Here is a 26,669-nt window from a genome sequence, read left to right as displayed (position 1 = left end):
AGGCCTTATTGCCATAAATACATTTATTCATGTATTTTGTGAAAACAGAATAAATTTCTTCGAGGACATGAGAATTGCATGAAGCAAAATCAATAAATCTTTCATGCTCCTTTCACTTGAAAAATCACAAATAGAAAACACCAAGAAATGCCAATCTTTCACAACAAAAAGGACGATTAAGCTACTCATAATTTCAACATTTATCAAGTAATCAGCACCACAATACAAACGTAATAGTGCATCCCAAAGCTTCTCCTAATTGTTAGTTGCACCCATAAAGCGAACCACAAATTATTTTGAACTATCAAAGGACACATCAATACCTCTAAAAAATTGAACCCACCACAATTTTGATTTACAAAAGCACAAATCAACGGGCTAGCATGAGTAACGCTATTTGCCATGTTTGCATCATCCACCACAGAAAATGTTATTGATGGCTTACTATTTCATACCCCACAAGTAATCATATACCATTAACGAATATAAAACAAGAGAATTCCTTTGAAAGTCCTTGATGGAGGGATACTTGCGTTAGACATATTTATAAGAGTTTGGTTGTATGGATTAAGATACAAGCAATATGGTCTGTGTAAAGAAAGATAGACAAGTACTAGCTTAACAAACTGAAATAATTTAGTTTGACTAGGAGAGAAAGGGCAGTATGAATTAAGATAATAAATCAATCCCTTCAAACCATGTGTTCAGATTCATGCATGGTCTCCTCTAGCTTTGGCTTTTAATGTACACCTATAAACTTGGATTAATGCAGGCCAACAAGAAGTAAATTCAAAATGTCCATAAATTTGCAAAAAAACTTGTCAAAAAAATGGCATGAAGCCAATGGTTTGAAGATGAAGCTACTACAGTAGACAGCCATGGTATGCATGATACCTCACGTGCAGCACCAGCCTCAAACAATGACTCATCAGGACGCAAATCCAGTATCACTAGAACATCACCTAGAACAAAGACAGCAGTGTTGGTCAAGGATAAATCAACATTATATTTGACAGACCATTACATCTAGCAACCAGCCCAGGTTCACAAACACGGCTTTCTTAGATGCAAGAAAAAACCATCAATAATCAGTGAATATTAAATATGCTAACCATCCCCTGCTGCATCAATCTCCTTCTCTGTCATACCATCAGGGCGTTTAAAATCACAGAGAACCTGTATAAAAGGGGGGGGGACATAACAACCAGTTTAATGGTCTCCATCCACTTTAGATCAAACTCATTATATGGCCACAAAAAGAAAAACCAAAACTCATGATTCCTTGCATGCTTCTAGACTAAAAAGTTTACATGCCTAAAATTCTCGAATCAACATGCAATGCTCAATGTGCAGTGCACAGTTTGAAACCTAAAGGAAATGTTTCAACAGAAATTATTCAAATTTAGCTGAGATCATTCACAAATTCCGTATACCTAGTAATGCTCTTCATATTCTCAAACCAAATTATTTTGAAAGTCATAATTTCCCTTTCACTAGCATTACAATAAACAATAGTAGACCAATTTAAATGGCTGTACTGAAGGAAAATGGGTGTCATGACTAGTTCAACAAGATTGGCACCTTAACATCAGTCTGCTTCAAACAGTGATTTGCAATCATGACTTCCCCATTATTCTCAAAAGCCAAAATATTTTCGTGGGACATTGCTTTAATCTCTTTGGCAACAACACCCATAGATTTTCCCAGTCTCTTGCCTAATACACTGCACAGTAAAAGCATATTAATGATATAATGACTAAGGAAATGATCTCAAAGAAAATGGGCTTGCAAAGAAGAAATAAGAAATGCTTACCTGAAATCAGGTTCAGCCCGTAAAGATGCATACTTCAAAGTATCATTACATGGTACAAGTGATCGTACGTTTAATTCCTCCAAAACATACTACAACACATGAAAAATGAATACATTTCAAAATCTAATTTAATTTAGTCCGAAGCCAGAAGCATTTAGAATGAAGTGAACAGTATAAGCATTGCTAAAAGTTTAGCTGCTAGAATGGTGTGACTGGGATAACTAATGTGCCTAGTGTCAAACACTAGTATGCTCATACTAGTCCCATCTTTACACTAGACCTCATTTTAACACTAGAAATAAACACATTTTACAACTATAAACGAACACAGAAGGCGCCTAATCATGCAAGTTAGTAATACAATCCCTGCCCTCTTCCTCTCAATAAGAGGTAACAACAAAGTACCAAAGCAATAGCATTATCTCCCTTGATCAGCACCAATGTTCTTTAATATATTGGGGGAAGCAATTGTCACCACTATATACCTTATCAAGAGAATGCCATCTAAAACCATAGAATACCATATACTATTAACTATCCCCTCAAAGGTCTGTGGCTGCAACTCTATTGTTCAATTTTACCATGGGGGCAAACTTGACCCATAAACCATCAATTGCATCTCTTTTGGGTACAATATCAAAATGGGCTACAAATGCTGTCCTCTTTCCGCAAAAAGACCTTCATTGCAATGGACATCACCTCCTTTGAAAACCAACCATATTTACGCCAGAACAACAGACAACCTGTTGAGAAGACGCTGAATGAAGAGGGCTCCCAAAATCACAGCTCAATGGCTTATATTTAATTATTTACAGCTTTATTACATTAAGTTTTTATCTTATCAGATTATTGTGGAATCATATATCAATTATATTAATTGTATACATTTGTAAATAATAGATTTTAATAGGGTAGATCTGAATCACCTATTATTTGCTATGCTTTTGGTTATTTCTTTTTCTTTATATCCCTGATGTTTCGGCCCCAAATAAATGGCCAGATTGTTTCGTGCTTTTATATATATATATATATATATATATATTCCCCCCCCCCCAAGTGGATGAATAACACAATCGCAGAATTATTCTCCTTTTCTCCTACATGGTCAAGGAGATTCATCAAACTCTATAACTGAAACATAAATGGAAGCTCCATCACATTCAAAACCAGAACACCATGTGCCGTCTAATAATGAAAGTGTGTGTAGCTCTCGCATTGTCTTTGCTAGCTTAGAGACATAATCCATTCTTATCATGCCCGAGAAACTCAATGGAGATAATTACTGTGAGTAGGCATAATCAATTAAGCCAGCTCTTGAAGGAAATCAATTAGGGAGGAAAGAGTTGTGTATATGGTAGAGTTGAAGGCTCTCATTGAAGCTGAAGATGATGAATTGCCAGCAATTGACCTGGAGATGAAGAGCATCCTCAAAGGGTTCCTAGAAGAGTGTAGGCCTATGATGGGACTACCTCCAAGGAGAATGCATGACCACACAATAATAATCAAAGAAGGAGTTCAACCAACCAACACCCAACCTTATTGCTATGGGTATGCTCAAAAGGAAAAGATCAAAAATTTGTGAAAGCGATGTTGATGGCAAGGATCATACAGCCAAGTACAAGCCCTTACTCAAGTCTAGTGTTGCTGGTTAAGAAAATTGATAGGAGCTGGAGATTTTGCGTCAACTACAGGGCTCTTAACAACATAACAATGCCTGACAAATATCCCATCCTAGCCATTGAAGAATTGCCAGATGAATCGAAGGTACAACCATCTTCACCAAATTGGACTTAAAAGTCAAGCTACCACCAAATTCAAATCAAAGGATACAAGCCAAAGTCTACATTCTGCGTGCATGACAGGCACTGAGCTCAAGGTTATGCCCTTCAGTTTGACAAATGCTCCTTCAACTTTCAATCTCTTATGAATGACATATTTAGAGAATTTTTGAGAAAGTTTATTTCAGTATTTTTTTTTTTAATAATATACTTGTGTATAGTAGAGATAGGGAATCACAGAAAGAGCATCTGTGAAAGGTATTGGGGTTGCTAAGACAGCATAAATTAGTGGTGAATCCCAAGAAGTGTGTGGGGGGACAGACTCGAGCATTTGGGGCAAATTATTTCTGTTGGGAGAATGAAAGCTGATCCTCCTAAGATCTTAGCCATGGTGCAATGGCTAGAACCCAAAAATGTGAAGGCTCTCAAAGGACTCCTTGGGTTAATAGGATATTATAGAAAGTTTGTGAAGGGATAAGGAAGAATTGTAACACCCTTGACCCAGTAGCTAAAAAAAAAAAAAGATTCTTTTCAATGGGATGAGAAGGCTTAGAAGGCAATCAAAGAACTCAAAACAGCAATGACTACTCTTCTTGTACTGTGCTTGCTATGCTAGACTTTGAACAACCATTTGAGATAGAAGCCAATGCCTTTAGTAAGGGAGTTGAAGTTGTGCTGATGCAAAGAGGGTGCCCCATTGCTTATTTCAACTAGAAGCTGTCAAAAAGGCAACAACAAAGCTCAGTCTATGAGAGAGCTCATGGCCATGGTGCTAGATATGAAGAAGCGGCAGCATTACATATCCAATCAACCATTTGTTATAAAAACATAGCAAAGAGCCCTAAAATACTTGTTGAAATAGAGAATCATAGCCCCTGACAAGAAGAAATGGGTATCCAAACTAATGGGGTACAAATTCTATATACACTACAAGACTAGAAAAGAGAATAGGGTAGTGGACACACTCTCCAGGAGCATATTGAGCTTGAAATGAGAGCTGTATCACTATGGCAGTACGAAGGAATGGCAGAGCTTGAATCTGAATTTTTAAAGGATAATAATTTGAGAGCCTTAATGCAATGGTTGATAAAAGGGAAAGAAGTGCCAAAAGGGTATACTATACAAAAGCGAGCTCTTTGCTTTGAAGGGAGATTAGTGCTACCTTGAATTTCTCCAAAAACTAGGGAACTCCAAAAGGAATTTCATGATTCATTAAACGGAGGACATTTAGGCTACTTGAAGACCTACAAGCGACTCTCTACAAATAGTCCATTGGAACAAAATGAAGAAAGATGTCTAGGACTATGTGGCGCAATGTGAAATATGCCACAAGAAGAAATATGAAGCCTTGAATCTAGCTAGGCTTTTGTTGAAAGTAGGCCCATTGGCCCATAGACTTTGGGTTGTTGAATCCTAGCTTTGATGATTACAAAATAAGAAAGGTTCGTGTTTGACAAGTTTAATAGTCAAGAAATAATGGCTTGAAAGGAAATTAATCAACTTGGATTTAAATTTCTGTTTCTCGTATATCTTTCTCTTAGAACTCATTATTCCTGAATATCTACCTTATTCCCAAATAGGCAAGAAACACATAAAGTCTTCTTCAATCCTCATACATTGTGTTTCTCGCTAAAGATTAAATATTTGACTTAATCTTAATCTCTTAAGGACCTCTTGTTTTGCTTAGAAGGTGTCTCAAGTGTTCTTAGAATCAAAATTTCAACATTTGAGTGCCTTTATTGTTTTTTGGCTCAATGGTCCTTATTCCGAAAATAGCTTATTCCTAAGTTAACCTTCCTTATTCTCAAGTATCATCTCTTTTACTTATTCAGGAATAGCCTATTTCTGAATAGCTATCCTTATTCCGGAATAGCGTTTTGATCTATGGCTCTTCTTATTCCCAAATAAAATTTTCAGATCAACGCCTCGTAATTCTCTTCCAATACATGTTCTCTACTCCGAAATAATCTCTTAGCTTTTTCATTCAGATTGTTCTTCGCTATTCTAGAATAGCCTCATTTGTTCCAAAATAAATGGACATACTCTTACTCTATTTTACGCAAGAAAAACAAGGGTTCTTCGTAATCGCTTTTGAATCCTTTCTTTCACATTCCGAGTGCTTTAATGATAATATAATCCTTCAAGAATCATACTAAACACATTCTTAGGATAAGTTGAGCTTAGATTGATATTATTCACAAAATCCTTATTCCTAAATAGCTTTACTCTTCCGAAATAGTATCTCACATACCTTGTCAGAACATTTAATGAAAAGTGGTGTTACTTTGCTTACATGCCATAACAGAGAAAGCTTCGCTGAAAAGCGCTGTTCCATTGTCTTAGTTTAGCAATTGCTCAGACATCTCAGAGAAAAGAAGCCGTTGACTCTAACGGCTATATCCATGAGTGTAACAAATCCTTTACGAGCTTTAACTATAAATGCAAATATTTATGAAGACGAAGGAGACACAAACGAATACAAGCAAACTCAAGTCATTCATATTTATTGTTCACCAACTTTCTGAATTATAATTATTTCCAGTGAGCTTCATTGATTATATATCAACTCTAAGCGAGAGTATTCAACAATTGTTGTTCACTTTTGAACACACTTTGTTTGCCTCTGTTTTTCTGACTCATAACAGAGCAACTTAGACTCAGGGAGTTGAAGTGAGTTATCTCATTACTTTTGAAAGAGGGAGTAATTCAGACTTTAGTTGAAGTTTGGGATTGTACTAAGGCTATGAAGAGCCCAGATTAATCTTGATAAAATTAGTGGAAAAATCTCAAGTAAAAGTTGAGGACTGGATATACGCTCAAGTGGTTGGAGCTGAACCAGGATAAATATTTGTGTAAGCTTATCTTCCTTTATCTTCTCTGTGTTTGATGATATCTCTCTAAACTCTTCTTATTTTAATTATCATTTGCCAAATGTTTATAAAGCCCAATTCACCCCCCTCTTGGGTGGACTTTCATGGGCCCATCAATCTACTAAACCTAACCCTAGATCTAATTACTAGTAGTTAGCAGATTATTAGGGATTAGAATAAATCAACTTATTATTATGTTTTATTCTTTTAGATTTTATTCCTTGTATTTTGAGGAGATACACTTTGATCACATCATATCTCTTCTCTCCTATATGTATTGCTACCTATGATGAGAAACATACAGAATTTCAGTCACAAACTCACATAGTATCAGAGCTGTGGCACTTGTGGTGTACAAAGCAGCACTGAGTGGTGGCCCTAGAGTACTTGCTGCTGACAGGGAGTCCGCCAAAACCTCCACTAAGAAAGTCGGAGATCACAGCATGTCTCCTCGAGGCACAGCCAACAATGATTCAGTCTCAGATTTCTTCTCTTAATGGGAACAATTATTTACAATTGTCAAGAAGTATCCTTATGTTTGTGCGTGGACGAAACAAGGAACACTACCTCACTAGCAACCCAAAAGCACCAGCTGTTGGTGATCCCAAGTATGAAACTTGGTGTGTAGAAAACAATATGGTGATGACATGGCTGGTTCATTCTATGAATCTAGAAATTAGTGAAAATTACTTGCTTGCAAATTTTGCACAAGAAATTTGGGAATCAGCCTGGCGGACATACTCTATCAAAGAAAATACAATAGCCATTTATCAAGCAAACTTGTACTTCTTTCCCTCCTACTTCTTATACTCCCATCAAACCTTTTTCTTCAATCCACAGTGATGTTTGGGGTCCTTCTAAGATTGAAACTAATTCTAAGCTGAGGTGGTTTATCACTTTTATTAATGATCATACTCTTTTAACATGGCTTTTTTAATAAAAGATAAATCTGAAGTTTTTGCTATTTTTAAGAACTTCTATATCTTTGTTCAAAATCAATTTCAAACTTCTATAAATGTCCTTCGTAGTGACAATGGAATTGAATATATCAATTCAAATTTCCGGAACTTTGTTGTTGAAAAAGGAATCCACCAGCAAACATCTATAAATGTCCTTCGTAGTGAACTTTATTAGGCTTGCAACTATCAGAACAATTAACAACAGAATCCCAAATAGATAACCAAAGCACAAAAAGCAAAACAAAAGCTACTTATAACATTATGCATATACCTCTCTCAGCTTTCCAGCTATGTCCTCGAGAAAATCAGCATCAGGATGGACAATCACCATTTCCCTGTGGTAAACAGGAGTATGTTTAAGGTCCTTGCTTAAAATAGAGATATTCTGTGTGTTTGGGGGGAGGCAGTGGGGCCACAGCAAGTGCTACAGAAAAACATCTATGTAACTGTGGAAGGTGACATACCTCAGTGGTGTTTTAAGAGGCTTGTTATGACGCTCACGGATGTTCCGAGCAAGATCAATTATAATCATCATCCTTGAAACACTTTGTTCAATTCGTTCCTCCCTCTATGACATGATCATGCAGAAATATAGAGGTCATGCAATTTATTGCATGATTTCTATGTAATAAAGACAGCTAAAGCCAGAACAGAAAAGCTGCGGAACCCAAATAGTAGGGTTCTTCTCTTGTCAGCTTCCAAGAGAATCAATGCTCCACAAATGATCCAATTAAACCGTTCATTTCTACCATTGTTCACAAAACCAGACCAAACTAACTAGTTCAACCAATAAACTAGAATCAGCTTTTTTATGTAGATAACATTTTTTATAAAATTAAAATTAGAAAAATACTAATTTTGGTTCAATTTTTTCTCGTAACTAGACTTGGAATAAGTTAACTCATGGAACATACCTTTCCTTCTTCTTGAGGAAAACCGCAATAATGTATACTTTCCTCTGATCCACTGCAGACTTTACGCATATTTTGATAAAGTACCTCAGTGAAGAAGGGCGTAAATGGAGCCATTACTTTACAGGCCAACAAAAGAACCTGGCATAATTCACATGATTTTAAATTGATTGTTCAACTGGCTTATGAAATTATCACTTGAAGGATCTAAATGCCCAGAAATTATTGAGTGCATAACAGAAAGTGCCTAGACTATTGGTAGACATGATAAAGATAAACGATACCACAGACATACATTGTAAAGAGTCGAGAGTGCTGTCTGGCAGTCATCTTCTCCAGTACGACCTTTTAGTCTCTTGCGGTTGAACCGCACATAAATATTTGTAAGGTTGTCAAGAAACTTAAGCAGATATGGAACCACCTACAAGAATTTTTCAATAAGATGGTAATGCTTTAGTGAATTTAAAGCATAACACGATAAACATATTTCACATCTAGAGAAAAGAACTGCAGCAAATTAATAAACAGTGGGAACAGATCACACACATACATGAAGAACAATTTTGCTCATGGCAACTAGAGATTAATGAAAATGACCAAGCAAGACCTAGTTACTGAAAGCTCTTCAATGGACCAAATATAATTCATTTGAAGTCCAGAATTAATTGCATAAAGATTAGAGTTAAGGGTCATTTTTGTCCCTCATCTTTACCCAAAAGGTTACTGAGGAGCCCAAACTCAACATAGGTCAATTTTATTCGTCAACTTTAAAGATTCTCTCCCTCATCACCTTATCATTTTCTCACCATTAATTGACTGTTAGTCGGCCCTACATTATATTTTATTGTAAAATATTTGAGGTGATAGTGTCCACTAACTTTTTGAACAAAAGTTGAGAGGCAAAAATGACTCCTAACCTGATAAAAAATATTTTAAAAATTGTGGGACCTGCTGATGACTAATGGATGTTAAATGTTTTTAACATCAGGGTCATGAAGGAAGGAATATTTAACTTTAAAGGACAGAATTAACCCATTAGGGTCCCTAATGACCCTTTAGGTAAAATTGAGGGGCAAAAATGAATCTTAACCCTAAAGATTATAAGCTATTCACTAGCCAAATTTACTTCAAGTTCTGAAGTAATAACATGCAGAAATATCGTGTACGAAGTACCTATAACATACATTTTAAAATGGTTTCCACAGTAAGTTACAGTTCAAATACATCCCAATCCAATTCCATAGCAAAACCTAGTTTGCCAATGCTTTGCTAACAATGGTTTCAAAATGTCCAGCAAAGAAAAAAAAGCCCAAGCATCATTTCAGGCTTTGTTCATTCTCAGTCTTTCTGTTTTTTAAGCATTTTGAATGCACTTCGCAATCATCTGATCATCTGATTATGTTATTTATTTATTTATTTTTACTTGTCTTTACCCCAAAAATTAACATTCATGAATTATCAAGAAACCATGAGCTGTCCACATTTAGTCTCGACTTCATTGCCCACGTTTAAAATCTTTTCAAGTAGGCACTCAAACAATGCACCATCGCATGCTTAACAAATGGCAAGCACATCAAACTCAACACTTTTTCTCATATTGACAGCATGTAAAAGAAAAGCAGCAGCAATGAAATGGATAACCATGACATATCTTCAACATCTAAATAAATAAAATCCATTATTATTTTATATCACAACGCATGTGGCAGAAATAAAGAAGAGTAGATTGCAGAAACACAACTAACCGTGTAAAGTCTGTAACCATCCATTTCTTGGCGGACAAAATGAACAAGGCTCTGCGTGGCTGAGTTGATCCATTGATCAAGAACATTAGATGACTTCTGAAGTGTAGACTGATCAATGGGAACAAAAGGTGCCAGCCCCTCTATTTCAAGTCTCTTCGTATTTTGAACGAGGAACCTGTATGCATTATACCAAGGTAGGAAAACATCTCTAACCTGGAACAGCTCAACAGAATACAAATAAAAAGGCCAATGATAAGCAGAATCAAATAAAACGAATTCAATATGAATAAAATTAAATGGAAGACAACAAAGAAAGTTAATGAAAATCAATTAACAGCTGGATAATACTGACAACTCCATAAACCCCTTCCTTCTTGAAACGCAGAGTCTCAGCACGTACAACAGGAGAGTTTATAAGGTACAGTCGCAATGCATCCTGGACGAGCAATGAGAAAACATGATAAAGCACATAAGATTAAAAAAAACATAACAAAGAAGTTGCTTTCCCATCACTTAAAAAGAAGGCAAAATAAGAATCTTGATGTTACATGTAATATCACAAATAATTAAACTAAAAATAAATTATTAAAGTATTGTTTTTGGGTTGGGAGTGGGGAACAAAAAAGCGATCATGACTATCTTACTGCTCCATAATCATTAATGACTTCCATTGGTGAGGGATAGTTTTTCAAGCTTTTACTCATTTTTTTCCCATCTTCAGCAAGGACAAGTCCATTGCAAATCAAATTCCTAAAGGCAGGCTTCCCAAATAAAGCAGTAGCCAGCACCATAAGGGTATAAAACCTGCACAATGAAATGAAGAAAATGAAAATAGACAAATGATTTCACTTAAGAAATAAGGGTACCATGCAGGGGGCAAAGCACTACAGAACCTGGGAAAGTTCAGCCATGGAATGCCTCATTACAGACATCAAAAGATAAAAATGTGTGAAAGATGAAATACGTTTGACCATTCATGCTCAACAGCATGAAAAATATGCAACCCGTTACACAAGCAGGGATAAACAATTCTATTATTGGCAATAACAGATTATTGTCTGAAGATGCTTCCTGTAATGTGCCAAGTAACAAGTAAATGGCAGAACCTATAGTAGAGCTCAGAAAGCCAACACAATGAAGTCTTGAAATCAAGGGCTTCTTTAGGTATAAATGAAACAAGATTGAAATTCCATTTAAGGGGGAAAAAAGAAAAAGATTCACAACACAACAATAACAAACAGAACAGGCCCCTATTAATTAATTAAAAAACAAGAATACATGAAATAACGAAACTGACCATCCACGGGTTTGATCTAGTCCTTCAGCCACAAAGTGTCCAGGAAAGTTCTTCTCAAACAGCTCTACATTTTCAAAAGGATAATGGATATATGCATATGGCATGGACCCACTCTCAAACCAGCAGTCAAAAACCTGAAAATTAAAACAACTGGTCTGTAACAAGCAACTGAACAATAACAAAGAACAGTGCATCAAATTGGATATAAGATATTGGATGTCTCTATCATTGACATGCAATTTATAATGCTAAATTTATACAGTTTTATTAGGATTTGGTTGAAAATTGTGAAAGGACAATTTCATTAGCATCACCAAATATATTACATTTGAAAACTGAAAAAGAAAACCACAAAATCACAAGAAAATAGTACAGCATCACAACTAATAAACCATAAATTAGCATTCTTAGTTTCTCACATCATCAACCCGTCGAAGCACGCCATATTCTTGACCACGTTTAGATGGAATAGTAATATGATCAATGTTGTGCCGATGAAGATCAAAGATCTGCAATAATCATTAAAACAATACAGTTAATATTAAAAATTTATAAAACAATATGATGGGTACCTAAGTGGGATAGGGAACCCTATCCCAAAAGCTAGTTGTTGAGGTGGGAGAATCAACCCACTCAAAAAACCTATTTAGCATCCCATACTACTCAATGTAAAATTTAGTATCTCATACTATCAAGTCTCTATCAATTGGCCCTTCATAGAAAGCCAACATCCTAGTAGTTGCACCCCGTGGCACTTAACTCAGCCTCCTACTAGTTAGAACACTCCGTGGGTAGCTCTCTCCAAAACTGCCAACAACATGTCTTTAATACCAATTGATGAGTACCTAAGTAGGATGAGGAAACTTAACCTAAAAACTAGTTGTTGAAGTGGAAAAACCAACCCACTTAAAAAGCCCATTGAGCATTCCATACTACTCATGTGGGACTTGGTGTTCCATACTATTAAGTCTCCATCACAATATATATAAGAAAGTAGTCATTGTACATCTAAACAAGAAAACATGTAACTTATGTGAAGATAAAATTCTTTCACAAGAATAAACCCTAACATGCGAACCAAATTAGAAAAAAAAAAAAAAAACTCACAATAACAAGAACATTGCTGTCTCAAAGAAGTAGAGAACAATTCTAACCTTTACACCAGAAAGCTTTTCAAGTTTTGCAACAGAATCCATGACAACCTTTTCTTCTTCATCCTCACTCATCCATATCGGAAGAGGGGTCCCCCAAAATCTACTGCGACTAATTGCCCAATCTCTTGCATTTTCCAGCCAATTGTGAAACCGCTTTTCCTGTATTAAGGAGGAATATTATAAACACTCACAAAATCAATACTTCTACTATATAATTCAGTTCAATCAGTTGCAATAGAAGATATTGCCCTATTTGTCACCAAAAAAAAAGACATCATTCTATTTAATGTATTTAAGTATATAATCCATGCCATGAGAGACACAACATATATTTACATTGGTTGTTGATGGCCTAACAAAACCCTCCTCCTTAATCAAGACTTGGGACCAGCTATGAATATATACAGATTTTATTTATGTATGTAATAAATTACGAATTATTATGGACCAATTGAATGATACTATATGATGCAATCTTATTTTATGATAAAAGAATTATATACAAAAGAGAAGAGATACAAATAAGGAAAGGATTCCTCCAAGGCAAGAGGTCTAATGGCAAAAATAACAACAAATAACAACAACAAGCGTTATCCCAATAGGTGGTATCTAACACCAAAAATAACATAGGCAATTCTTCCACATGGTTTCCAGTATGTGAGAGTAGAAGTTTGAAACAATGATCTTCTGCAAAGCTTCCAAATTCCTTTGCATATTTAAAAGTGACGCCCCCTTGAAAAAGCTATGAGCAAAATACCACTGAACAATCCCAAACTAACTTCTTTACCAAAAGGCCTAAATATGGGATAAAACACTTAATTATGAGCATTCCCTTTTAGCCAAACATTCCAAACCATGACAGACAAATGCCACACATTGCCGCAAAGTTCTAACTTCCTCAGTTCCACCTATTAAATCCCTATAACTATGGGAATTTGTAGGATCTGGACATTTATTTCCCTCTAGCTTGACCCAGGCGATCTGACATGAATCGACCATTTAATGCTAACAAATATAGCAGATTCCTTCCCCCTCCGTCTTTCTGCAGCCTTCATGTAAATGCTTATTATTCCCAATGGCTCTTTACCCTTTTTAGAGAGTCAACCTTGCTCTCCGATACTAGAACAGGCATAATTTTGAATAATTCAGGCGGGGGGAAAAATCATATTCCCTTTTTGACATATTTATCTAATTATCTAATTTACCTAGTTATCTAATCATCTAATTATAATGAATAACTGAAAAGAAAGTCTTTTTCCTCTCTCTGAAATGTATATTGTAATATCAGAAATGATGCAGATGTTAACAAGACTGTTAGGAATAGTTATAAACAAAAGCCTATGAATAGTTAAGGCTAGCATGTATTTCAATTTCCATCGTTAATGTGAACAAGACTTCAGTTCAATTCTCTTTTGTCTCGTACCCTCTCTGTTTCTTATCACTCTGCACGCATAATAGTTTAAATTTTTTTCAATTTGTTATAATACATCATTTGTTATATTATAACAATAAATAAAAGAAAAAGCCCTCTCCATGATAAACCTGAAACAAAGGGGAAACATTATAAAAACATCATTTGTTGAGCAAGAGGCTTCACCTTTACAAAATCTGGAACCCAATAAGTCTGCTTGTTATTTTCCAACAATTTCTCTTTCAACTTCTCCACTTGAACAAACCTTGTATGAACAGAAATAAAGTTTCAACACTGAAGCGGGCATACCAAATTATTATCCAAAAATAAACAAGATTAGCTAAGTCAACATTAGAAAATTAAAAAAAAATTATTAGAAAGGGAGAATTACAGCAGATGAGATCAGGCAGCCTCATAAAAGAGAATGTTCACCAGCAACAAGAAGCCTTATGCCACTAAGTGAAGTCAACCAACTACATAGATAATATGACACCAGTGTACTCTATCAATAATCAACTCTTAATATATCATTCATCAACAAGTCTTGTTCGATAACTTCCTTTCCTTAAGTATCTTCTTTGTCTTCCTCTACCTCTCTTGCTTGAGCTAAAGACATGCTCAACCCACCTCACTGGCACCTCCATCGGACTTCTTTGCACATGTCTAAACCACTTCAAACAATTTTCTACCATTTCCTAGATAGGTGCCATGCCAACTATTCTTCCTATACCTTTATTACTCTAGAAAAATTGTGGATAGACCTAATTATGCAGGGGCAAACTCTCAAGTCCTTTACCTATCTTACTCCTTCACAAAAACTCAAGTCACTATTATACTAACAAAAGCATGAGTAATAATTATTGAAGAATTTGGATGCAAGTTGGCATTAATAAACATATTTCCATCTTTTTTCTCTCAAGGGGGTCATGGTGAACACCTGGCAATAATTAACATATTTCCATCTTTTTTTCTCTCAGGGGGGTCATGGTGAACGCTTGGCGATTCCCGACATTTGAGTTGATTTCTAATTTTTTTTTTTTTGGGTAACATGTTTGTGAGTCAATTTCATCACATAAGGAAATTCAACATCTCTCCAACCGTTTTTCCTTTCATAGAGTAGTAAGCTATTCTATTTAATTAAGCATTTGATTGCTGCCCATTTTAACCTTTATCTCAGAAGTAGAGGATTTTGTTATATTTTTGCAGCTCTTTGTATTACGTGGTGAAATTCATTCTTTTTTCTTTCTTTCTTTCTTTTTTTTCATTGGGAGTGGTGGAATTAAAGGGGGAAGCACTAATGGCTAAAGGTTACTTGCATGCCACTAGGCTACAAAGCCATTGTAAAAATCATTCCATTACATTCAAGTATTTTCATATTTCAGACTATGATGCTCAAAATCAAAAGGAATAAAATTAATGATATGTTGCAGATTCAACAGCAAATGAAATTATTGCAAGCAAAGATGACTGCTATAGCTCTGCAAATAAGTGAGGAAAAGGAAATTTTGATGAAACATGCTTACCAGCTGGGAACAGCTCTGTAAATTAGAGGTGTTCCAGATCTCCAGCAGAATGGATAAGAATGTGTAAAGGTACCCAACTTAATCAGCCTACCATTTGCCTAAAATTATGAAACAAGAATAAAAATAAGTACCCTAATAAGCAAAGCTGTAAGAAAAACAACACTGACTCTCAATGCTTTAAAACCAACACCCATCACATAGTGTCAAACTCTGCAATTGCTAAAAGCTGGAGGGAATTATAACAATAATTCATAAATAGTCTTCCATAGTGAATCTTCCCAAATCCCAAGCATTCATGAAGGGAAAAGCTTAAATAAAGCAAAGAATCAATGAAGAGAGCTGCAGCCAAATATGCATGCCTTCACATCACAGTTCATCCACTAATTTTTTAAATCTTCTTCAGAGTTAACACTCTAAAATCATATATTTCCTCCTTTAAAATCACTGCAACTGGCCATTTATGCAATTTTGATCTGATTGATCTCCTTTAATTTTGAATTAGATTAAGAGATATTTACTTGTTAGGAAATAGTTCCAAATTTGAGTTTCCTTTCAATTTACAACAACAACAACAATAACAACAAGCCTTATCTCACTAGGTGGGGTTGACTATATAGATTATATGACACTATTGTGCTCTATCATTTATTAAGTTTTTAGAAATATTGTTAATTAAAAGGGAAATTTGAGTTTCCTTTTAATCTACATAAGGGAAATATATTTCAGCATGTAAGCTTCGCTCAGCCTCATGAAGATTTACAAGTTAAGATGTCGGACAGGTTTTTGACTACTCCTTGACACTCCTCAGGCACAATGAAGCAGAGGTTAGGAACAATAAAAACACCACAAAAGATAATATCAAAAACTACAGTGACCCAAAAATCTTGAAAGTAATGTGCTTCATCAACATGTGCGCCTGCTTTTGTTATTAGATTTTGATATTTTTCACTTGCCTCAACAATGTGGCAGGGATATCAGGAGTGCCATATTCGACAGTGATATGGGTTTTATTATAGTTTTCTTTATAAACCATTAGCAGTATAATACAGGACCAATAGCAAACATAACAAAAGAGCGAATGTATACAAGTAAGGGAAGAGAGGAAGCGACAACTAGCAAGCCAAAAGTGTTGCTTGATTAGTAACTAATTACATTGGCTACACAAATTCTAATTACCAAAAGCTTTTAAAAAATTCCCAGAGGACGCATTACATAATGCAAAATAATGGTAAGAAAATTTAATATACATGAGAATAAAATCAATTTTAAAATATTAATTACTAACTATTGGAATAAGACATTATAAGATAAGGCACATCAAAAAATGACAAATCCTAATCTTATTTAAAAATTTATTTTCTACATTTGTCTATAATTCCTAATTTATAAAAGAATCAATAGCCACAAAAGCACTTTCTTAGGACATGTCGCCAAAGAAGGTGCTTCAACAGTTCCAAATCCGTCGTGTGTTTTCGTGATGCCCTGTAGCCAACATATATAATACACTGTTAGGGCATTTTTGTACATCATTGGTTTTGTCCTCAATTTGAGGCAATTTATGTTGGTTAGCTTTGGACATGTGCAAAGAAACCCCCTAGCTATGCTGCTGAGATTTACCCAAGAGATGTAGGAGATCAATAAGAATACAACAACAACAACAACAACAAGCCTTTATCCCACTAGGTGGGGTCAGCTACATGGATTGCAAGACGCCATTGTGCTCTATCAATAAGAATATTCAATGAAATTATCTAACAACATCTCTTTGTGAATGATAAGCACCATGATATAATGCAACCTGTGTAGCCAATCTCAATTAATGGGTGAAGGCTTGTTGTTTGTTAGGTTCAAGGGTTTTGGTAGGATAGAATGAACATGGCCTTTCAGACTTGGGCAATTTATAGTTACATTTTTGGTAAGGGTAGATATAGTAGTGAGAAATCCAGCATAATAACCTGTAGTATATGTGATTTAACTAGAAGAGAGAGTTCTAATTGTGAACGCCAGATATCATTTGAAGATGACCAGCTCATATATGCAATTGGCATAAGGCTGCCCATTCAACTACATTTCAAAGAACAAGGGTAATCTAGGGTGTTCCTACTATATAAGGGGATAAGAGAGCATTTTTCTTTTCTGGTCAATGGATAAGAGAGCTTTGTTGTCAATATCTTAGCTCCCAGTTTTTTTTTTTTTTGTTCCTTTCATTTTATCTTCCAACATGCCAATTATTTCCGTTATTTCTTCTTCCTTGCTCATTCCACTCAAACTAAATTTTGAAGCTGAACAAGAATGGATATGTTAAATGAATCCCCATATTCATCAGAATAAGTTAGTTCCATCACTAGTAGCAGACTATTTGGAATGAAAACATATCATTCAATGTGTTATGAAATAACCTAAACCAATATCACAAATTTGAAAGCAGCATACATAATTCAAAAATAGAATTATAGGCCATAACAAGTTTAGATGCACAAAACAATTTTTTACTTCATATAATTAATAAGTTTTCATGTATAGAACACACCTTCACAGCTTCAACAATATCCTTATCAGCATCTTTGATATAGCGGCCACTGAAGTCAGTAATTTTGGAAGTAAAGCAACCATCATCATCAACAGCAACGGTTAGGTTCTCCTATAGAGACAAACGTGAGTGTAATGGTACAAAGGTTATATAAAAACTTAAAAAAAAAAAATAACAGAAGAAATTATGTTAAGACGACCTTAACTACTTGAAAAAAGGACATGACAGATAAATAGAGAATGGAGAATGAAACAACATGGAACAATCATCACTAGGTACAAGGAAAGAGAATAATTCAAGAAAAGGCAACAAGATAACCACAAGCATGATGAGTGATAGGTTGGTTCAGGTTATCAAAAGCATTATGAAAAATCACAAAGGGATTAATATTGAACAGATAGGAAACTGAAGTTTAGACAGTGAATTAAAGGCAAAACTATTGTAGAATAAAATATTGTTTTACATTAATGGAAGGTTAATTAGTAGGCAAAGACAAGGCTTTAAACTCAATCTAGTGGCTTGTCTGGGTGGTGTGAAAAGCATATTCAGTAGGAAGGTTTAAGCACGATGGGTTCTAGGCGATGGAAAATGGAAGCCTCCTGCTAGGAGTAGGAAAACATAGGATTTAATTAGATTAATTTTATGGTTTATTAGTTATCTTTATTTTAAATTCTTAGGATTTACATTATTTTATCAATAAATTTAGCTTGAATTAGGAATTATAGATATCCCACTACCATATCTTTCTATCTTACCTAGGATTATCTCATTGAGGATTAGGAGATTTTTAATTTTTTATTATTATTTTAAATAATTGTACTTAGGGCTCTATAAATGCCCTTAGGTTTTTTCACTTGGTAGAATAAGGGATGGTGTTGCATTCCTTTCTTTTCTCCTTAACTATTAGACCTCTTTGATGATGAATTAAATACGGTTTGGTATCCATTTGCAGTCTCTCCCTCAAACTTCTCTCTAGTTTCTCCTCCCCCTTCCCTTGCTGTTTTACATCACAAGGGCATATTGAAACAAGGAGCAATTACAGATTTGCTGGGTGAATTCCTAATGATGTCTGCCAAATATTGACAGGGTAGCGATAGCATACAAAATTAGTGAAAACAAAATAGTATCTGAAACAAAACAAAATCTACAGTTTGAATGCATCAAACAGCCAAGTAGATAGAATTTCATTGAAGCTCATGGAATTGGACATTGAGTCTGAAGAAAAGGGGGAAACCAAGACAACCCTTAAAGCCCCTATAAATATCTAGACTTCCAAATTTATAACAGCCACTCAAAAACTCCTAAACGACATCAATAAAAGCCAACAATAGCCAAATGAACAGATGTCCTCAAAAAGTTAAATAAATAATAAATAAACTCCACAAATACCACCAAAATGAACAATGACACACCACAGCCATAAATTTACAATCTCAGTTCAAACACCAAACAGCATAGAACCATAACTCTTTCATTCAACAGTTCCAGTGAAAATAGACAAAGGCTTTCATAGATTTTATGTGCATCAGAATACAAACCTTACTAAGAATTTTATTATCCATGCAAACACGGAAATCGTCTTCACCAAAAGCAGGAGCGCAATGGACAATGCCAGTACCACTGTCATCAGTAACATAACCGTCTGCAACAACTTTAAAAGCAGTACCAGCTAACTCCATGAAGTAATTGAATAGTGGTTCATACCTGCAGAATATGTACTAGAGAATTTAAATACTCAACAAGATCCAATTTGCAATGATGTCATTTCATAAGTATCAAAAGAGAAAATATAAGATCATTAATTTGAAGGTCAATCTATATGACTATAGAGATATGGATAGATTAGGCATCGGAATATGTAATGAATTAGAAGGAAAAAAAGCTATTTAAATACATCAAAAAATTGACTCCAACACCTGCCCAAAAAAAAAAAAAAGAACCTGACAAATGCATGAGCGCAAGTAAACTGTCAGGAGGTTAGTTCAAAAACAAAAGAAAAATGCTGATGGAAGACTGCTCACTTCTTTCCTACTAGTGAAGCCCCTGAGAATTTCTCAAGCACTTCAAAAAAATCCAAAAAATTTTCTGTCTTTCCACTTGATGACCCGTTGGGCTTTGCTATTGCTTTTTTGGAGCCACCAATTGATCCGTTAGTGACAGCTTCTTTGGGTTTCTCCATAGGGAGTGAAATCAGACGTGATTCAGCAACAATATAAACTTTACCCGAAAATTTATTGCGAACCTGAATTATGTTGATCCAAAAACTAGTTGTCAATTAGCAAAGCACGTCAGAGAGAACAAGAAAGGTAAAGGATTGTGCAAGCAATATATCTATGATGCATGTAACATAGACAATAATAGTCAATGACAAAATAACTCAATGAAAATAAGCAGCAACACAACTTACAACTCAAATAAATTATACCATAAAGTACAATGACCATGTTTTGATCTTTCTTAATCATTCTAAATGTTTCATCCAATAACACGAATAACTTCTCTTCTAGTCTTCCCCTCTATAAATTATACTATAAAGTACAATGACCATGTTTTGATTTTTTTCCTCTCCTGCCCCTGGCTATCTCTTGTCTCTTATCACCAATCACAAACTGGACAGGGCCAATTATTTGCAATGGTCCAATCTTTCTTGACGTTCATCTGTGGTTGTGGTCAAGAAGGGTATATTGACTGTGCTTCCACCCAAACCCTCTGATGCTAAGTATGCTGCCCGGTGTAATGAAAATAACCACGTTATGTCTTGGTTGGTCAATTCAAAGAGCCTCAACACAAGGAAGAACTTTAAGCTACATAAAAATGCACATGATATTTGGGAGGTGGCAAGGGAGCTCTATTCTTCTGCTACTAACATGAATCTCTTATTTGAGATAAAAGGATGCCTCCATGAGCTCAAACAAGGTACTTCATCCGTTACTGTCTATTAAAACACACTAAACCAATTGTGGTAGTAGGTTGATCTCTATAAGGTTCATCTCTGATCCTATTTTGAGGATGGCAAATATAAGAAAAAGTTGATTGAAACAAAAAATGCGTATAAATTTTCACTTGGCTAAAACCCAAAGTCTGAAGAGGCTCAGAGTAGAATTCTAAGTCTTCCCCAACTTCCCTCTATTCCCGAGGTCTTCTCCATCATTAAATGTTAGGAAAGTCACAAATGCTTCACTACTGGATTCCTTCTCTTGGCCGTGAGTTTTCTACAATGGTAGCAGCCCATGGTGATAACCATTCAAAACAAGGTGGTCATCCTAGGCACTCCAGGGATACCTGGTCACAAATGACAAGACGAGAGTGAAAAGAAAGCAAGGTTTATGCTGTACAAGGTGACAATGAGGCTGCCCTTGATTTTCACCAGCTTAAGGAGCAAGTTGATCATCTTCAAACACTTCGTACTCACATTGACATGGAGAAGGCTCTAAAAGGGAGCAACGCTGCAGGTTAGGGAGCTACAAAATCAAGTAAAATTTTGATGCATGCCCCTCAGGACATCACTGTTTTGACATGTGGATAGTCAATTCGGGTGCCATGGACCACATCACAAGTGAAATCTCTCTTCTTACTAGCCTCAAACCCTATACAGAGAAATGGGCAGTCAAAATTGCATATGCCTCTTCTGTTGATATTGCGAGTTGTATCCAAAAAAAAAAAAGATATTGTGAGTATAGGCACCATTGTTTGTCTTTTTATGTTATCCTGGAAAATGTTCTTCATGACCCAAAATTTTCTTGTAATTTACTTTCTGTCGGAAAGCTTATCAATCACAGTAACGTGGATGTTAATTTTTGCTCCCATGGCTGTCTTTTTCAGGTTATGAGGTCAGGAAGGACGCTTGGCTGGTGTGAAAGGAACGGCAACCTTTATTCCTTTCAAATTCAGCAACATGCTACCAAGTCTGCTCTCTCTATCCACACTTATCCAAGCCCTGTTATGTTTCTTTTGTTTGAGTCAACCTCGTATCAGTATGGATTATTTTAAGAAGTTGTATCCAAGGTTCATGAATAAATATTTATCTCCTTTCACTTGTGAGATTAGCATTCATTGGCCAAACACATTTGAAACTCTTACCCTTCTTGCTCTTGTACACCCTCACACCCATTCAATCTTATTCATAGTTATGTCTGGGGTCTTTCTCATCTCTCAAGGACAAACGAGTCTCATTGGTTTGTCACATTCATTGATGATCACACACGATTCTACCTTCTCAAAACCAAATCTGAAGTTCCTACAATTTTCCAGCAATTGCACACCATGTTTGAAACTCAATTCCACACAAAAATTCAAACTCTACATACTGACAATGCCAAAGAATATTTTAGTTCAACCTTTAACTGTAAACTAACAAAAAGCATTACCTGGTGTAATCATGTGCCTAATTCTATCAGGCATCTTTCTCTGTATTCATTTATGTTAAAGTACTCCACCATTCAAGTCCAAACTTGGGCTTGGGACATCAATCATTTATTTGTCATCTACTTGTTTCAGTAGGAAGTTGTGTTTGTGGATAACTAGCTTGTGAAAGTTAATAAGAAACAGTTGATGGATTACAAGAAACCAAATAATCTATCTCAAACAAAGTCAACTGACCTTCACATAGGTAAAGCTAGCATTGACGCAAAGAGCAAGATTACTTGGAAGAGTCCATGGAGTTGTTGTCCAAGCTACAAATGATGCATTGTGTGGATCACCAATCACCGGAAATGCCACCATCATTTCAGGATCAGGTACATCCTGGATAAATAAAAAAATATACATACAACAAGAATTAAAAGAAATATACATCATCTGATAAAACAAAGAGATGAATTGAATCAATATATATAGAATTGTCAAAAGATGGAGTTGTTGACATGTCCCCCTATCATAATCATAAAGTAAACTAGTTTGAAGCCTAGACAAAGCATACAGCCACTATAACTTTATGTGAAAAAAGATTAATAATTAAAAAAATTTGAAAACACTTGATGATGATGCATCAAACGCCAAAGAACTACCTAGAAAAATTCAAGCTATTAGCTAGGGGGATGATATTATTGCATCTCTAATGAAGAGAAATAACTGCCCATAATATGTCATCTTAAAAGAGGGTACAGAGACAAATTTTAGCCACCATCAGTGATAATGAAATGGCAATATCTTCACTAAATTAGTAATATTTAAAACAGAACTAAAAAATATACATTAATAGCTTACAAGAGAAATAATTCAATATACATGATAAAAATATGCAAAAGTATGAAATAGCAAACCTTGTAATTCTGACCAGCCTCAAAATTAGATAGTGGAGTTTTGCAACCAGTGCTATAGGGCATGACCTGAGAGAGTAACAGAAATGCAGCACTTCAACTTAGCTGGTGAATATGAAAAGAGCAAAAATACAACAGAAAAATTTTATTAAAAGATCTTAAGTGGTCATCTCATAACCAGGAAGGCTAGAAACAAAATATAACATAGAACTTCCAATTCATCATAAGCATGAGAAATTAGAAAAAGGAACAAATTACTATCACCTCCCATATTTTAAGTTTTCATAAGCATTTGGTTATTGGAACAACATTGAATTTGGCTACTGGGAGTTTCTAGAAAATGCAGACAAGATAACCTCAAAGAACCATCACGTTAATAGAGGTAGAGGTTTCTTTTTAGTTGGAAAGAAAGTGAGTGCAGGTTCGGTGAGAGGTAAATGATTTACTCTAAAACAATAATGATCATACTAACCCATTAAACAATGCTACTCTTGACTAAAACCTCCAAGAAAATCCAAATGAATGTTGTATTCATTGTACTGGTGTAATGCAAAGCACTCTACCACTTAGTTGCATTTGGCAAAATGTTATGCAAAAAGAAATAAAGTAGCAACTTAGCAATAACTTTGAAATGCATTGCGCTCAATCTCAAAGGTATATCGGCATACAATCCTACTCCTGACAGGGAATTGCAATTTAGTTAAATTAGACTTGCAATTCAGCAACTTAAGCTATGCAGTAATACATCTCGCTAGTGCATTAAAATACTGAACATCATCAAATGTACAGGATATAAAACTTTGTCGCTTATTGAATTCTTTTTTCATAAATTTGTAATTGTAATGAACATCCTTAGGATCTTCAATTAAAAACGTAAAGCACTTGTTACTTAACCACTCTCAACAGATATATTTCTAGACCTGATCAATATTGTTCCTATCCCCCAACACCAGAAAGTTGTCAGCTCCCTAACTTCAAATGTGCATTTATGCCAGCCCAGAGCTCACAGATTGCCAGTGCGCAAAGCACTCAAAATGCAAACAAAGAGCCAACTATGAACTTAATTTAAAGAGAAAGAATCCCACAGAAATCATCACTACCCCATGTATACATGTGCCACACAAAACGAGACCTCACCTTGAAGCTTTTATAGACAAGGCCCTTCTCGAAGAGCTGGGCAAAGACCCACCAAACGGACTCCATGAATTTGAGGTCCATTGTCTTGTAATCGTTTCTGAAATCAATCCATCGCCCGGTGCGCGTAATGACCTTCTCCCACTCCTCAACATAACGGGTTACAATACTCCTACACTCCTCATTGTACTTATCAATTCCCATTTTCAACACATCTTCTCTCTTCTTAATCCCTAGCTTCTTGTCAATCTCATTCTCCACAGGCAAACCGTGACAGTCCCAGCCAAAGCGTCGGGTGACATGATGACCCGTCATGGTCTGGTATCGAGTGACAATGTCCTTGATGGTGCCAGCAAGTATGTGGCCGTAGTGAGGGAGGCCCGTCGCAAAGGGCGGGCCGTCATAGAAAATGTATTCAGGATTGTTTGCGGAGCGAGCTAATTGGGTCTCGAATGCATTGATTTCAGACCACAGCTCAAGTATCTCCTCCTCTTGTTTGGGGAAGGAAAAGTCTTTACCTTCGCACACGTCGTCCATCGCAGGCTCGAAGTCGTCCTCGCAGAGCTACTACGAACCTGCGGACTCTTCGTTGACACTGTGTGCTTCAGAAGAACGCTAAGCCGCCACCAAAGTCCAACTTCTTTCTGAGCGGAAAGCGCAGTCGGGGTGATTTAGCTTAAACCTGGAAAAGCGTTGTCGTTGGAACAAACATGACAAAACGTTGTTTCGTTTATTAAAAAAAATTGAAAAAGAAAAAAGAAAAAAGAAAAGAAAACAACATACAGTTTTTTTTCTCTATGTAATTTTTTAATTCTTTCTTATTTTCATGTTCTTACTTGGGCTCTGAATATCACATTTTATTATATTGAAAACCTCAACAATATAAAGTCATGGAAGCTCATATGTCTACACTCCAAAAGATTACAAATGAATAAACAAATAAAAGAAACAGAATATAAGAAACTAGAAAATGCTTCATACGATGCACGTAATTAGTGAGAAATTTGCCTATTTATTTCTTCTTCTTTTTTATCTTTGGACACTAAGTGAGTGAGTGAATATCTTTGTGACAAGTTATGGCTTATAGAATGTAACTCTCATGTTGTACTTAATGTATGGTTTATTTTTGGTAAGCCATAACACACTATAATTGTTTTAATTTTTTTCATTAAACAAACTTTACCTTAGATTGAATAAAATAATATTACAATAGTTGAATAAAAATAATATAGCAGATCATTGTGGTTGTTGCTTGTGCCTTGGGGGAACTTTTCTAGGATAAGAGCATTTACATTAAAACTAGGAATGTTCACAGGACGAGACGGGATTGAGACACCCCCGTCCTTTACCTGTTCTGAAAAAAAGATTAGGATTGAATTTTAATCTCGTGTCCTACCTCGTATCAAAAGTCGACCCATCCCGTTGGGAGTCGAGACGGGACTGGGACAAGGTCAAGACGTCTCGTCGTTCTGATAAATGAGATAATATCGAAGAAAAATATGAATAATAACGTTCATTAAAATTTTAAATCATATAGTTTATTAAGTTTAAAATCAAAACAACAAAAGTATATAAATCACAACAATTTAAAGTCAATTATTGAATCATATTAATCATAACTACACATTATAATAGCAAATATAAGTGATCTTTATGCTATAAAATTAGCAATAACAGGCAAGTCAAGCACAACATCAAATCATTATTCTTCTACTTTAGTGGATATATACTAAGCTAATTACTCTTCTAAAAATAAAGCAAGAAATATGTTATAAATAAAAATTATTAAATAGACAGATATAAGAATAAATTATATTAATATAATTAATATATTATAAAGAAAGATATCACCATATTTACTTCATATCATTAAAATTATCAATATAAAAAAATTTTAGTTTTAAATAAGAATTGCAAGTATTAAAATTATAATTGATATAATTAATATAAGTATAAATTATATCAATATAATTAATATATTTTAAAATAATAATATATATAATATTCGGGACGGGACGCGATGTCCTGATGGTAATCTTGTGTCCCGTCCCATCCTGAGCCCCTTTCCCGTCTCTCCCATAAAGTCCCGTCTCGATTATTTTTGGATTGGGACAAGACCCATCACGATATGATCGAGATGATACCGAGCTAATCGGGACAAGTCCAAACTAAATACCTCTAATTAAAACATAAAATTTAGAGGCCCTTGATATGATATATGATGAAGTAATTAAAAGAAAAAAAGAAACGAAAGTCATATATGTGAAACTCACAAAATAATAAATG

General features: G+C 35.2%; 1 protein-coding gene across 1 annotated transcript in view; it reads right to left on the bottom strand.

The window, feature by feature from the left end:
- LOC129317815 (isoleucine--tRNA ligase, cytoplasmic-like) overlaps window positions 1-25,068 on the bottom strand; it is a 29,720-nt gene extending 4,652 nt beyond the window's left edge. The window contains exons 1-22 of the mRNA XM_054962205.1: window positions 24,387-25,068; window positions 23,253-23,318; window positions 22,591-22,734; window positions 20,013-20,233; window positions 19,530-19,695; window positions 17,992-18,102; window positions 15,462-15,559; window positions 14,125-14,203; window positions 12,528-12,686; window positions 11,793-11,882; window positions 11,374-11,507; window positions 10,721-10,880; window positions 10,429-10,512; window positions 10,077-10,289; window positions 8,627-8,752; window positions 8,335-8,472; window positions 7,885-7,988; window positions 7,692-7,755; window positions 1,814-1,902; window positions 1,582-1,723; window positions 1,113-1,176; window positions 895-962 (exon numbers count right to left, since the gene is read on the bottom strand). Coding sequence (XP_054818180.1) covers window positions 895-962; window positions 1,113-1,176; window positions 1,582-1,723; window positions 1,814-1,902; window positions 7,692-7,755; window positions 7,885-7,988; window positions 8,335-8,472; window positions 8,627-8,752; window positions 10,077-10,289; window positions 10,429-10,512; window positions 10,721-10,880; window positions 11,374-11,507; window positions 11,793-11,882; window positions 12,528-12,686; window positions 14,125-14,203; window positions 15,462-15,559; window positions 17,992-18,102; window positions 19,530-19,695; window positions 20,013-20,233; window positions 22,591-22,734; window positions 23,253-23,318; window positions 24,387-24,920 — 3,054 coding nt within the window. The 5' untranslated portion in view covers window positions 24,921-25,068. The remainder of the gene's footprint in view (window positions 1-894; window positions 963-1,112; window positions 1,177-1,581; window positions 1,724-1,813; window positions 1,903-7,691; window positions 7,756-7,884; window positions 7,989-8,334; window positions 8,473-8,626; window positions 8,753-10,076; window positions 10,290-10,428; window positions 10,513-10,720; window positions 10,881-11,373; window positions 11,508-11,792; window positions 11,883-12,527; window positions 12,687-14,124; window positions 14,204-15,461; window positions 15,560-17,991; window positions 18,103-19,529; window positions 19,696-20,012; window positions 20,234-22,590; window positions 22,735-23,252; window positions 23,319-24,386) is intronic.
- Between the last annotated feature and the right edge of the window lie 1,601 nt (window positions 25,069-26,669).

Source organism: Prosopis cineraria, unplaced genomic scaffold (assembly GCF_029017545.1).
Source record: "Prosopis cineraria cultivar Desert tree isolate PC_DT_omini unplaced genomic scaffold, ASM2901754v1 PC8, whole genome shotgun sequence".
Taxonomy (NCBI): Eukaryota; Viridiplantae; Streptophyta; class Magnoliopsida; order Fabales; family Fabaceae; genus Prosopis; species Prosopis cineraria.
Note: the sequence above shows the minus strand (reverse complement) of the source record. Positions and strands in the feature narration are given on the sequence as shown.